This window comes from Macaca mulatta, chromosome 1 (genome assembly GCF_049350105.2).
Source record: "Macaca mulatta isolate MMU2019108-1 chromosome 1, T2T-MMU8v2.0, whole genome shotgun sequence".
Lineage (NCBI taxonomy): Eukaryota > Metazoa > Chordata > Mammalia > Primates > Cercopithecidae > Macaca > Macaca mulatta.
This window is the reverse complement of record NC_133406.1, coordinates 142,333,660-142,347,111: the sequence shown is the minus strand read 5'-3', so window position 1 is coordinate 142,347,111 and position 13,452 is coordinate 142,333,660. Positions and strand designations below refer to the sequence as shown.

Here is a 13,452-nt window from a genome sequence, read left to right as displayed (position 1 = left end):
ACTTCCTCATTATTTTCATTATCCTACTTTCCAGAAAATCTATTCATACTTTCACCTGTTCTTCAAAATTTTACAGCCTGTTTTCCTCTCACCCTCAGTTGGAAATTCTGCCTCATACTCTTACTGAGAAAATTAAAACCATCCATCAGAAGAGGGAACTTATTGTTCCACCACCCAATGTGTCACCTCTTTGTCTCACCACCTATTCTAAAACTTATATTATCAATCCTGTTCCCTCTCACCAAAAGAATCCCTTTATACAAGTAATTATCCCCTCTATGTCCTTCAACTCTAGTTTCCCTACGGCAACTCTTCCCTTAACATATATACGTGCTCTGTTATCCCTCTCCAGCTACTTCCCTATTTTCTGTTCCCCTTTACAGGAAAACTTTTCTCTAGCATTTCCCAATGCCATTGTCTTACTTCCTCATAATCAATTTTCTTCTCAAACCATTTTTATTAGGCTTCTTTCCCCAGTGGCTATTGTCAAGCTCACACTTTTTCAATGTTAACAAGTTAAAAGAAATCTTTATGCCCTCAACTTATCCTCCCAACAGCAGATAAGAAAGTTGACTACATACACATCCTTCCTCCTTCCTTGATTTCTTGACTATCTTCTCCTCTTCTCAATGCCCAAAGTCCTCAGTCCCTTGTCGAGCTACGCTGCCTTTAAGTATTAAAGACTTTAAATACATCTTTATGTCAATAATTCCTCAATTTCTATCCCCAGCTATGGCTTCTTTACAGACCTCTAAAAGCTTACTCTCAGCTGCCTATGTGATATCTTGATTGTGCTATCCAATAGTGATTTCAAACTGAATGCCATTACATACTACATTTGTGTCCCCCACACCTGTTACTTCTTTTTGTTTACCAGACTAACTTTAATCCCACCTCTTTGATTTACTTTCATTTTTCATCAAAAGCCCCTAGCACACTTCTATTGATCTTCTAGATTTCAGTTCAAATGTCACCTCTATAGGGAGGCGTTCTTTGACTACCATGTAAAAAAAGACCCTACTAGCCATTCTGCATCACATTATCTTTGTTTATTTTTATAAAGGCTCATGAATTATCTGAAATTACTGTAAATTAAAGAATTTTTTCTTACTATTGTTCCTCCATTAGTATGCAATTTTATTGACTGCAGAATTCTTTTCCGTCTTGTTTGAAAATGTGTTTCCAACATCTAGACCAGTGCCTAGCACATTAGGAAAAAATTAATATTTTAGATTTAAAAAAAAAGAGTAAGGTTTCTGTGTTTTAAAGAAGACTAAAATAACATTGTCAAAGAGATAAAAAAGTCACTGAAGTCAAAACAATAGGTGGTAGCCATTATTAAAAATTTAATACTTAATATTAATTGCATACTTGCCACATGCTAGAAGGATTAAAAAGGACGAATCTGTAGTATTTTCTTCAACCACACAACAATCCTGTAATGTAGGTATGATTTCTATCCCCACTTTTACAATGAGGAAACTGAAACATAAAATGTTTAAGTTGTTTGCCAAGGTCAAAACTAGTAACTGGCAGAGCTAGGATGTGAACGTTAGCACTCTAATTCCAGAGCCTATACTCTTAACCACAAATCTATGCTGTCCTTTCACTATAATCAGAATAAATATTAATTATCTATTACTCATTATCAATAAATATTATAAGGGACTGAGGTTATCAGTGTACTGCTGTTTCTGAATTTATCTGAGGTTAGTTTGGGTAGATTTTATGTTTCCAACATAACATTTATTTTGTTGTGATTTTATGACACATTAGCATCTAGTTTTCTTAAAATTTGTTATACTTCTACTTTTCTTATTTGTATTCTTATATACTTTTTTCTTATTTTACTCTTACATTAAAATATTGTTAAAAAATAATTTGTTTAAAAGAAAACCCAAAATATTTTAAAATGTGGAAAAAATGTTTAAAATTTACCAATATTCAAACAAATGCAAATTAAACCAATCAGACAAAATTTTCACCTAATTGTTTATTTTTAAAAAAATAATTCTTATTAACACTTGAAAGGGTATCATTTTATACATACTCATACAGCTACTAGCAGTTCTATGAATTAGCAGTACCATGTAGACATCAACTTGAAAATATTTCAAATCCTTAAAGCAGTCATACCTACCATTGATGATTCCCTTCTAGGATCCTGTAATATTGTGATCTTAAGTATAAAGGATGTTTTAGTTTTGTTTCTTACTGTCCAGTCTTGGAATAGAAGGGGTGATGGGCAGTCCTTTTCATGAGCCACATACCAATTTTTCTCTGCAAATGTTTTTATCTCTTTCGGAAAAGACGGAGCCTTGAGCATACCAATGTCTGGAGTTTGGGCTGCAAGTAAACTTTAGCTTTAAAATGTAGCAAAAATCAAGAGTCATTTTGGATAACACAGCAGAGGAAGAAGTATGTTTTGCTTCATTTAATTTGTATGTGGGAGAAAAATGTGTTGAGTCAAAAGTAGTTACACTCATGGACCCTTTCTTCTCTGAGTACCAGGAAGGAAAAAAAGGAAAATGTACACACACATGCTTGTGCATATGCACATGCACACACATGACAACCCATACTTCTAAAATAAAGGCAGGCTAGGATAAAATAATTCTTTGAGAATCTGGTCTGCCAGAGTGGTCTGTTCTTGGGGTGAGGGTGGGAAGGCTGGGATAATATAAAAGTTTCCATCACATGATGAGACAGCTGCAGTTAGTATTACATTTACTCATTCTAGATAACAACCTGAGATTTATCCATTCACGACCACAATCTGAGATTTATGAATGTTCCATCCAAGATAACAACCTGAGGCTCAACCTCACTCTTCCTTTTCTCCAGGGCGGAAAAAATAAGGAACCATGCAGGCTGTCAAGCCATTCTCTAGAAAGAAACGCTATTATCAGCCCTGAGTTGAAAGGAAATCACATCCCTATCAAAGGGAACTAGATCCAGGTGCCTGCCTGTTCTATTACCTAGAATCAGTGTTAGGAAGATGAGGCAAATGAGTAATTGGTTCCATTTCTATTTTGCCCTTTCTGTCTTTGCACCCCAAAGTGGCCCCCTTTTCCTTTTTTAAAACATATTTTCAAAGACACTTAATTCAGTTGAAGCACACAGGTGAGAAGGGCAGAACCGAAATGCACTATATATCATTGAGCCAACACTCTCAAGTGTATTTCCAGCACAATGCTTTAAGCAAATAAAAAAAAATTGTGCTGAAACATTGTTCTTAATAACTGACTACTAAAAAAAAGGTAAATGCCTGATAGTAAGAGGGAGACTTGAATACATTTTGATATCTCCACCCACAAGGAATGTTATGCTGTGACTTAAAAGTAAAGTTAATAAGAATGCGAAGAAATGCTTTTGATAGGACAAGAAAACAAATATCAAATTATGTATGACTAAAAGTATTTAGGGAAAAATTACCTGGTGCACAGGAAAGAAACGTACTACAACAATATTACATGGATGACTTGAGTGGGATGACTGTGTACTTTTGGGGTCAACTTTTGATTTTAGTTTTCTGCATTTTTTAAATCTTCTGTAATAATCATGAAAACTAAAGCATAATAAAAGTTAACACCTTTATTACACTACGGTTACACTAAAAGTTAACAGGAATGAACATTTTGTGGTGAATGGTAACACGCGTTAGCCCTAGGGATCTGTGAGGGGAACTGAATGCCTTTCTTCTTTGAACTGTGAAGAAGTTTAAATTTTTACCCCAGCACTCTTCAATGTTTGGCATAGAGAGACATCTGAAAGAAGGCCCCGCAAAGCTCTCAGGTCCACTGTGGCACAAGGAGTCAGATTAGTATAGCTTGAATTCTGGGGACCCCATTGCTTATGCCACAGTTTTCATCTACAATCATCAATCAACAAACACACTGAAGAAACTGGCATAGAGTCCCATCTCCTTTTTTTGAATCTCTGGTATTAATTTCTAGTTAAAGACAGCATAATCCAAAACATACAAAATGTAAATTTATTAATTCCAGATCACCCTTACACAGAACTCCAGCAATATAAAGTAGGATTGAACTTTTTTTGTATTCTCAGGTGAAATTTAGATTTAGCTTGTCCATTAGATTAAAAAAGAAAAGGCAGCAAGCAGACATATAAAAAGTTTAAAATCAGGTGAATAAGTATATCAAATTCACATAGCTGGTATAAATAGTACACTCAGACCTACCAAGTTTGTAAATTGAGGAGCTAAGATCTCTGCATTTCCTTAATATGATCACACACCAGGTCACATTTCCAAACAATTTCACCATTGCCATGTTTTATTTCAAACCATCCTTAAAAGACTCATCAATACGAAATTCACTGAAGAATCAGCAAACTTCACAGTGGCTGAATGATTCCCACAAGGTCAGACAGCAAGGCATCTATGGCATGAAGAAAAATTATCCCCAGGCTTATCCTGTATCTTGGGAAATGTACTCATTTTAATTGACAAATAGTAAATATATATTCTACTATTTTGCTGCCAATTTTCACATGACCTTTTCATTAGGCATGGTAACATTTTTATAAATTTTATCATACTACAATTTTTCATGTCAGTCTTAAAGAATTTCATAAAAATTAAGATCTACCTGGTGAGTCAATCTTGGGTAGGTACACTGAGTTGTAAGTTGGAGGATAAAGTTTTTGGAGAGCAGTAAAAGTGCTGGGGGTTTTGAGGAGTGGAGGCGGAGGAGAACCAGCAGAGAGAGGTGAGGGATAAAACATGGGGGGAGGAGGAAGTGCAGTCAGGGCTTCATCCATGATCACCTCCTATATAAATCAGGCCAGGAGTTGACATGTAATTTTGTGTGGGTCCCCTGAGAAGTGGCCCTCAGGGATTAATTATTGATGAAGAGATTTTTCTTCAAAGTGGCCCAGTCAAGAGTGCCTCAAGGGGACATTCATAAGTGCTTATAATATCAATTTCCAAGCACCTGGGAGGTAGGAATACAGATTATCTCTTTAATTATTATGATGGAGGTAAAGTCTAGCAAAAATGTTGTTATGTAGCCAAGGTAAAATTCTCAAAGAAATGAAATTATTATAACTAGTATAAAAAGTTTAATATATGAGCCATCTCTCGGTAAGATCACACTTTACCTTTTCCTGGTGCAAAATAGGTTATCTCCAACCAACTCTTTCCTTTCCTAGGAGCTAAAAGAGTTATTCATAAGCAAATGCAGTGTGTTTAGGGATGCTTAAAAGTTTAGAAAAAAATTGTCTTTGAAGCTAGTATGTTTGCTTAGAGAGAAGATAAGTTTACTCCAGTTAGCACACGGAAATATAGGGGTTTGTTTTAATTATGTAGGAATTTCTTTTCAGAAAAAATTAATGTCAACTGCCTTCTACATTTCTATGAGAATGCCAAAAAAAAAAAAAAAAAAAAAATTCACCTATGCACTAGCCCTGACCTAGTCTCAAAAACACTCAGAAAAACGCAGAAGAATCAATCCATATTTATGTTACAGTAAAAAAAAGTAAGGATAGGGGCCAGCCTGGATTTGAATCTCACTAACCTATGTAATAGATGTGAATAGTCTTGTATAAACAAAACCTAGGCCATATAGTTCCTTTGTATCACCTGAAAATTACACCAGTGGGCTGGCAGTACAACCGGTACTAAAAACATATTTTTAAACAGAAATGAAATGAAATGGGTCTCTTTAAATTGATCTGAATTTCAGAAACTCCCCAATCTCCCTCATAATATTGACAAATGTTAATTCAGTAACTTTTTCATAATAGATATATGCAACATTTATGAATCTACAATGCACCTCTTTCATAATTCTTTTAACTTCATTAACTCTTCCCTTTCTCATAGATTCTAACAGACTTCAATACCACTAGTTGATTACTGGAGTAAAAATAAATTCTTGCCAATTGATGTTCATATAGTATACATGATAGATGCAGTAATAACATTTAAAATAAGTGTAACCAATTTAAAAAGCATATATTTACGTGACAAATGCTGTCTGAAGCATTCTGTGTATGTGACTCCAATTAATCGTTACAGCTACTGCATGAAATACATAGGATTAAATTCAATTCACAGAAGAAAAAATGACAGTCCAAGAAAGAAGTTGACCACAGTCATACAAATAAAATAAAAGAGTGACAGGATTTTAACCTAGGTCTGTTTAAATACAATGTTTTCTTTTTGTACTAACCATGAAATGAAGCTTGATTTGGGGAAATACAAAATAAATAACTTCATACAAAAGTATTCAATTCCTGACATCAATACATATAAATACATATGTATTCATGGTGAACTGGCTAAAAGTTATATGTTGAGTTTAAATGCAGATGTTTCATATCTACTAGTGTAACATTTTAATTAAAAGCAATGGAAGGAGTAATAATTATAAACCACAGGAAAGACATAATCCTATTAAGAGTTATCTCAGTAGTATAATTGGCTCCAGGATATCAGTGAACACCCACACGATTGATATTTGAGGCCAAAAACACCTTCTGTCTTGATATGGAGGATTATGAGCAAATGAAGTCCAGAAGGTAAACATGTCACATTTTAAAATCAAAGTCTCAATTATAGATAAAGGTATAATCTTACAATGCTTTATTAAATATTTTTAATTAAGGTAGAATATAAACAAAATAAAATTTTCTTTACAATTTTAAGGACTGAAGGGCTCTGCAACATATTTGTCATGCATCCATACAGCAGAGAGGCAGAAAAATAAATTGGCCAATCCTGCTTTTTGATCTCCTCTTTAGCTGTATTGAAGCCTGGATTATATCAAATCTCTCATCAGATTTTCTTTGTCATGATTTTCTATGACAATCTTTTTTCAGTCTCACTGTCTTTTAGTTTTAGTGTTCCAAACCATCACTTATATTTATGCTAATTATTAGAATTCTCCCACAGTGATCAGACATCTTTATTTTACTAGGAGTTCCAGCTTTCAGCCCTTGTGTTGTTGCTAGTTTATACAGAGTTCAGTAAGATACTGTATTCAAATAGTTAAAGAAAAGTATGATAGCTTAAAGATCTTCCATAACTGCATCAGTATTTTGACTCTAGATCTTCTCAGTGTCCTTATCAATTCCTTACTGTTAATATTCATCTTTTTTAAAGTAAATTTTTCTTCTAGAATGTAACAAAGGAGGCCACTGAATTCCAGCACTTTACAATTAAGCAATCAGTCAACATCATTTGCTATCATTAAGACTAAGCAGATCCAATCTAAAAATCACCCTCCATCAAGATCCATCATTAGTCATTAATCTCACAGATTTTAATTGAACTACCAAAACTGTTCATCTGAATTCATGTTCAAGGGATGGAATTTTTCGTTAAACTGCCCAGAACTTTGGTGGGCCAAGCTGAAAGGTTCACTTGAGCCCAAGAGTACAAGGCCAGCCTGGGCAATATACTGAGACCCCCCATCTCTATTTTTAAAAACTGCACTGAAATACATATCAACATGCTCAACTATAGAAATATGCAGTACCTTAAAACTACAGGAAGCTACCATTAGAATCAGTGACTCCTCAAATCAGATAATCAGAAACATTTCTACCGTCCAGCTAAACTCCTTAGAAAGGAGAAACACTTCAAAGTAAAACTATGTCCCACAAAACAGCTTAAAGTAGGAAGTACAAGGATGTTTTCAACAACTCTAACTCACAAAATAGGTTTAAAAAGTTAAAGCTTTAAAAGTCTTAATTATTTAAGAATACATTTCCATAAGATCTGCAGTGCCCAATCAATAAAAGGAAGGAGAAAAGAAATGACTGTTACTTAGACATTCAGTAAAAACATAGCCATTTAAATAAATAAACAACTCATGGCTTTCTGTAAAGTAGAATCTTTATTGTCTTTTTTGGATCCATTCTTCTTCTTCCTCCCCAGCAGCAAAGGCAATTATGATAAAGGGTGTTCTGAAAATTTTTTTGCCATCTCTGCCAATTCATAACCCATGATTCTTCTTGTTGCAAAATTTGTAAAGTCCACTTTCTCCAAGTCTTTCCCATTATGCTTCTATTTTCCAAATTCGCTATTTTTAATCTCATTTTCCTAGTTAATCATACAGAAAATTCCCAATTACCTTTTCAATGAATAGAAGTCATAGTATCAGCAATTCAGAAACCATTTCTGTTTGACTCAAAATGCATTTGATTTTGTGGACAATGGACTAAAATCCCCTTTTCATTCAGGGTAAATGTGAATTGAGTTTATAACCCTCTAACATTCACTAACTGATAATTCAAGGGATGGACCTTGTGATTGTGACTGTGGGAGCAGTAGAGTAACAGACAGCAACTTGGTTTGGCTCTAAATATTTATCAAAATTACTAGTATTCAAATAGTTAAAAGTTTGCTGCAGCTGCATACATTTTCGTTTAGATATATGCTTTCAAAGTCTATTCTCATTATCCTTGCCAGTAGAGGGGAACAAGGTCTTGAACAAAAGAGAACTCTTTCAAAATAATTCTCATTTCCTTTCAAATGTGCAGATATTCACAATACACTGGTTGTCAATTCAATCTGAATGAAGTACTGTGAAGTTACTGCTGAGGCCTGGGAAAGCGACCAATGTCCAACTCTAACCTTCTTTGAAACAATCCCAGGAGAGTCTGTATTAAAGTCATCGTTGACAAAATTCAGACTGTATCCAAACAGCATGCTCACAAAGCAAAATATCTTCTAAAAGCATATAAGTACTATTAATGGACTTTAAAATGCTAATCATTTCATTGGAAGTGATTTTCCTGAGAATAAGATATATTTTTCTGTTATCTTTATTTTTTAACATGTTGGCCTTTTTTTCCAACAAGATGTTGTCAACTTATGACATTTGTTGATTATCCTTACTATTATTATTTTCCTTGGCAGATTTTCCATGTGCAATTCAGAGAGGGTAGGTAACTTGCCCAAACACACAGCTTAAAGTTAGACCTCAATCAGAGGCAGTTGGTTTCAGAAGCCAGGCTCTGAACCACATTAATATACCTGAAAAAAACTTGATTTTTCATGCAACTTCTATGATTACAACAACAACAATTCTGAGTAGATGAGCTAGGTCCTATCACCAAGTAACATATCCTATCCTTGCCTATCTCCCAGTCCATGGATATTCCAGCTATGGATTTTGGTGATCTGATTGTTTTCCATGTTCCTAACCCTCAAATCCTGAGGGAATATTGGATTCAGACTAGAAATTATGAAATAAGCACACAAAGCACCTTTATATATACCTCAATAACTTTTCCACCAGAAACAAAGATATTTCTTGGCTGTTTCACTGAAACATGAGGTTCTGTAGTTAGCTCATAGAGAAAAGTCAGTTACTATCAGAGTAGGTTGTTATCACCTTCTGTTCTTTTAACAATTGTCAAGTACTTTTCACATTTATCAATGTGTTCTTATCACATTCATTAACCGCTTCATACCAATATTTTAAAAATATTACTTGCTTATCCATGTATTTGAAGCTAAAACAATGATCACAATCAGATCAATCTCTAGACAATGGTTGTAATGAATTTGTTCAAGAAAAGCATTCAAATTTGATGGAAAACTGAGCCTTTATAATTCATTCTACTTCTTCAACACAAAAATGAACTTTGGTGAGTCAAGAGGATCAACTGAGGCATTTATGCTTGAATGTGCTCCCCTAGGCTTAATGTATTTTTCCTCACTGCATTATATTTTAATGATTAATTTCATGCTCTTTCATGGTGTTTCAGCTCATGAATCACGGGTATTACTTTGAGGGAAAAGTAAGGTGCTGTGAGTGATGAAAGATGTTACTGATTAAAGTGTTGCACATATGAACTACATAAGAGCTGAAGGTGTTTGAACACCAGGAATCTAGACTAAAAGTAGTATTAGGCAAACTGGCCGTGTGGACTAAAGTTGAATTCAGTGGAGGGAGTGGAAAGGATGTGATTCTTAAATGTTCTTAGTTGAAACAATATATGAAATCAAGCTGGGCATTCAATGTTTCACTGGCATCTTTCTCCTCAGTAGAATGTAAGAACTGATTTCAAAGACAACTGCAGAGAAAGAAATCAGTTAAGCAGATAACACACTTTTCTGAAATTAAACAGCCAAAAGCCACCCATCCTAAGACAACTCTGATATCTGAAATCAATACTGCCGTAATACTGCCAAAAGTTTGTTTTTCAACTTATTTAAAAAAAAAAAAAAGTTAAGTCAAAGTCACAAGGACCAAAAAGGAATAGACTACCCTAAATGAAATACAGAAAAAGACAAGTATCTCTTATCCTGCACACAGATGAACAAATATCTGCTAAATATATCATATTGCTCAATATCAAAAAGTTAACTCTCCATAACAGAAACCAAAAGTAAACTAACTAGAGATGTCTACATAATACACTTTGGCTCTTGTTACTAAAATGATTTTTCAAACCAAGTTAGGGAGCTGGAGAAAACAGGACTACCTCCTCCCAGAATATAAAGTTTCTTCAATCAATTACAGAGGCAAAATGTGGCCACAGCAGCTATTTTGCAAACAGGTGGTTTGCAAAACTTTTACTTAAGCCGCCAAAAGGACTGACGAAAGGAAAATTTTGTTATTTCTAAAGAAAACACACACACACACACACATAATTTTCTACGAGAGTAGAAGACTCAAATAAAGAAAAGCCCCAAACAAAACGGAAAACTAAAAAGCAGTTTGTCTTAGCTCAAAAGTGCTGACTTTGGTTTAGTATGTGTAAAATCACTGTTTATAATTAAATCCTTTTCATCGCATGTATTAAGGTACTAGAGAGAAAGGCAATGCCATGTCGTTTCAGGTAGGACCTTATTTACAGAAAAAAAAAAAAAAAAAAAAAAAGATGATTTTTTTCTTTTTAACAGAAACGGAGTGCAAGAGGGAATCAAAAACCGTTGAGAGGAGAGAAAAATACAATTTGTTTTTCTGAGGGCACTGCATTTTTCATGTTCTGAATACTTTGTTCCACTCTCTCCATGTTAAATTATTTCATAAATAATACTATGGCTAGAGGCGACTGCTACAGCTGACACACAGATGTTTTATTTCTATATATTTCACCTTTGCAAACAGCAGGATTCAGCTACTGGAGATGGGGGCAGTGGAGAGGTGTCCAGAAACGACATACGGGAGGTGAAGGGGTAAAACGTGTGGGAAACAGGAGCTCCTACCCCCTAGAGTCCACCTCTCTGGAATTCCGGTGCTTCTTCAGTCACTGACATTCGGGGCAGGACAAGACATGATTCCTGAAATCTCTTCCGAAGTAAACAGGTCCCGACGCAAAGGGCACCCCCTCCAGTTGCGGAAAGTCCTCCCCTTCGCTCCCCGCCTGCCCACGCGGGTCTCTGGCTCCGCGCTCTTCCGCCTCCCCCGCAGATCTCCCACGGGGGAAACTTTCCCGCGTCTCTCACTCTCCAGGCCGCGGTGGCCGCGGGGACCTCCCCGGCACCGACCAGCAGGGCACCCCCCACCATCCCGCCACCACCGTCGAACCAGGCGAAGTCCGTACCTCGATGTCCGCCGAGTCCTTACTGAGCACAGGGGCCATGGCAGTGCCTACAGTCTCGAGTCTGCCAGTGACAGACCCTCCTTGCGTCCTCAAGCTCCAGCCAGAGAGCCAAGTGACAGCAGCCGGAGCGCGAGTGGAAAATAGGCAGACTAGGGCCGGCGGCGCGGGGGCGGAGCGGGCGCGGAGCGGGCGCGGGGCGGCAACGCCCCCGGGGCGGGGCTGCGCGCTCGGTCCTGCGGCTCCCGCGCCAGGCACAGCAGCCGCAGTCCGGCCTTCCCAGTTCAGCCCGCTCCGCGCCCCAGCCTGGAAGCTTGTTTTCCTTCTGCAAGCGGAAGGGAGGGAGGGAGTACAGCACCCGCTCCGGGGACTGGCCTTTACTCTCTAAACTGCTAAAAACTGAGCTAGGCAGGCGGGGCCAGATACGAGGGATCCCCGGGATTAAAGGTAAAAGCAGTCCGCGTTCCAAGCAACAGCTTGCACTTTTTCTTTTCTTCGGCACAAACCCCGCGAGATGTAGATACATTGTCGGAGGGGCAACTGCATCTTCAGGAACTCCTCAGGGATGAAGTAGTAGATGTGCCTCCATCCATCCACCAAGTAGGCGGGCGGGGTTTGAACTGCAGTGGAGGATAACAGAGCATGGGTCTTCAGAGAGTTCACAGTCCCTGCGGGGAGGGGAGGGAGGCGAGCAAAAACATCCACAGCCCGGAGCAGCATACAGGAAGTGCCGCAGGTGGTACATAATCAAGGTTGTCTTTTTGCAGGAAAATCCCATTTTAATGGTCATTTTTAAAAATATATTTTTATTCTAAAATGTGAAGCTCTTTTGAAAAGTTGCTCTTCATTTTTGCTCCAGAGCTTGCTGAGGAAAAGGGAGAGATTTCCTGTAGAGTTGGTCCCAATCCAGAAAACATTCACCTTGTTTTTGAGGATCTCTGTACTCCAGACCTCTCTCCTTTTCTTCCCGTCCCACCCCCGTTAGATGCATCCCACATCTCTTCTACCATAACACTTTCTGTTAGGACATTTGCGGCACTCCTTCATGCTTTTGGCTAGACAGTGACACCTTGGAGTCAGGTATTTTTCCCTTATCATTATTTTTTCATTAGGTCATTCATCGCTTTATTCAACAAATATGTTTATTGAGCATTTTCAATATGCCAGTCACAGACACTGTGCTAGGTTCTCCGGATATAATCTTCAGGAATACACATCACTCTCATGGAGATTATACTCAGAATAAGCAAGTAAGCAAAATGTGATGCCTGCTTGTAAGATGAAAGAATAATAGGACAGAATAGCTAGGGCATGGGTACCTTGAGTGGTTGAGAAGGCTTCTCTGAACCATCAGATTGCCTTCCAGACCTGGAACTTACTAAGAGATGGATACATTTTTCTTGAATCAAATATTAAGAGACACTAGAAAGTTAAATGGAAACCTTAGAATCATCTTTGACTCCTTTATCCTCATTGCCTCATTTAATCTGTGCCCAAACTCTGAGGAGTCAACCTCCCAAATAGATTTTGAATCATTAATTTCTCCATTTCACTGCATCCACCGTGGTCCAAGCTACTGGTATTCCAGTTTCTCCACACCAGATTGAGCTTTAAAAAGTATTAACTGGCTCATGCCATACAAAGATACATACACACACCCAGGTACCCATGGTATAAATCCTTCAATGGTTCATTGCAGTCAGAATATTATACAAACTCCCTAGTGACCTCTGAATGACCTGCTCTACCTCTCTTCTCTGCCACTCTTGCCCTGACTCATTATGTTCCAACCACAAGGTAATCTTTTCATCCTCCATCCACTTCTCTACCTTTGCACATTGCCTTCCACTTGGAGCTCTTCTTCCCCTTCTACTTATCATTTAGATCTCTCTGGAGTCTTTCTGATCTATCCCCATCACCAACAAAATT

At 37.2% G+C, this 13,452-nt stretch overlaps 1 protein-coding gene across 5 annotated transcripts in view; it reads right to left on the bottom strand.

Annotated features, from left to right (window-relative positions):
* DPYD (dihydropyrimidine dehydrogenase) overlaps nt 1-11,677 on the bottom strand; it is an 860,002-nt gene extending 848,325 nt beyond the window's left edge. For 3 of the 5 annotated variants that reach the window (XM_015145562.3, XM_077987644.1, XM_077987635.1), the window contains exon 1: nt 11,527-11,677. In XM_015145562.3, the coding sequence (XP_015001048.3) occupies nt 11,527-11,565 (39 nt within the window). In that variant the 5' untranslated portion in view covers nt 11,566-11,677. Of the gene's footprint in view, nt 1-11,078; nt 11,233-11,526 lie in introns of those variants that run through there. The other 2 variants (XM_077987630.1, XM_077987653.1) reach the window with 2 other exon arrangements.
* Nucleotides 11,678-13,452: the final 1,775 nt, after the last annotated feature.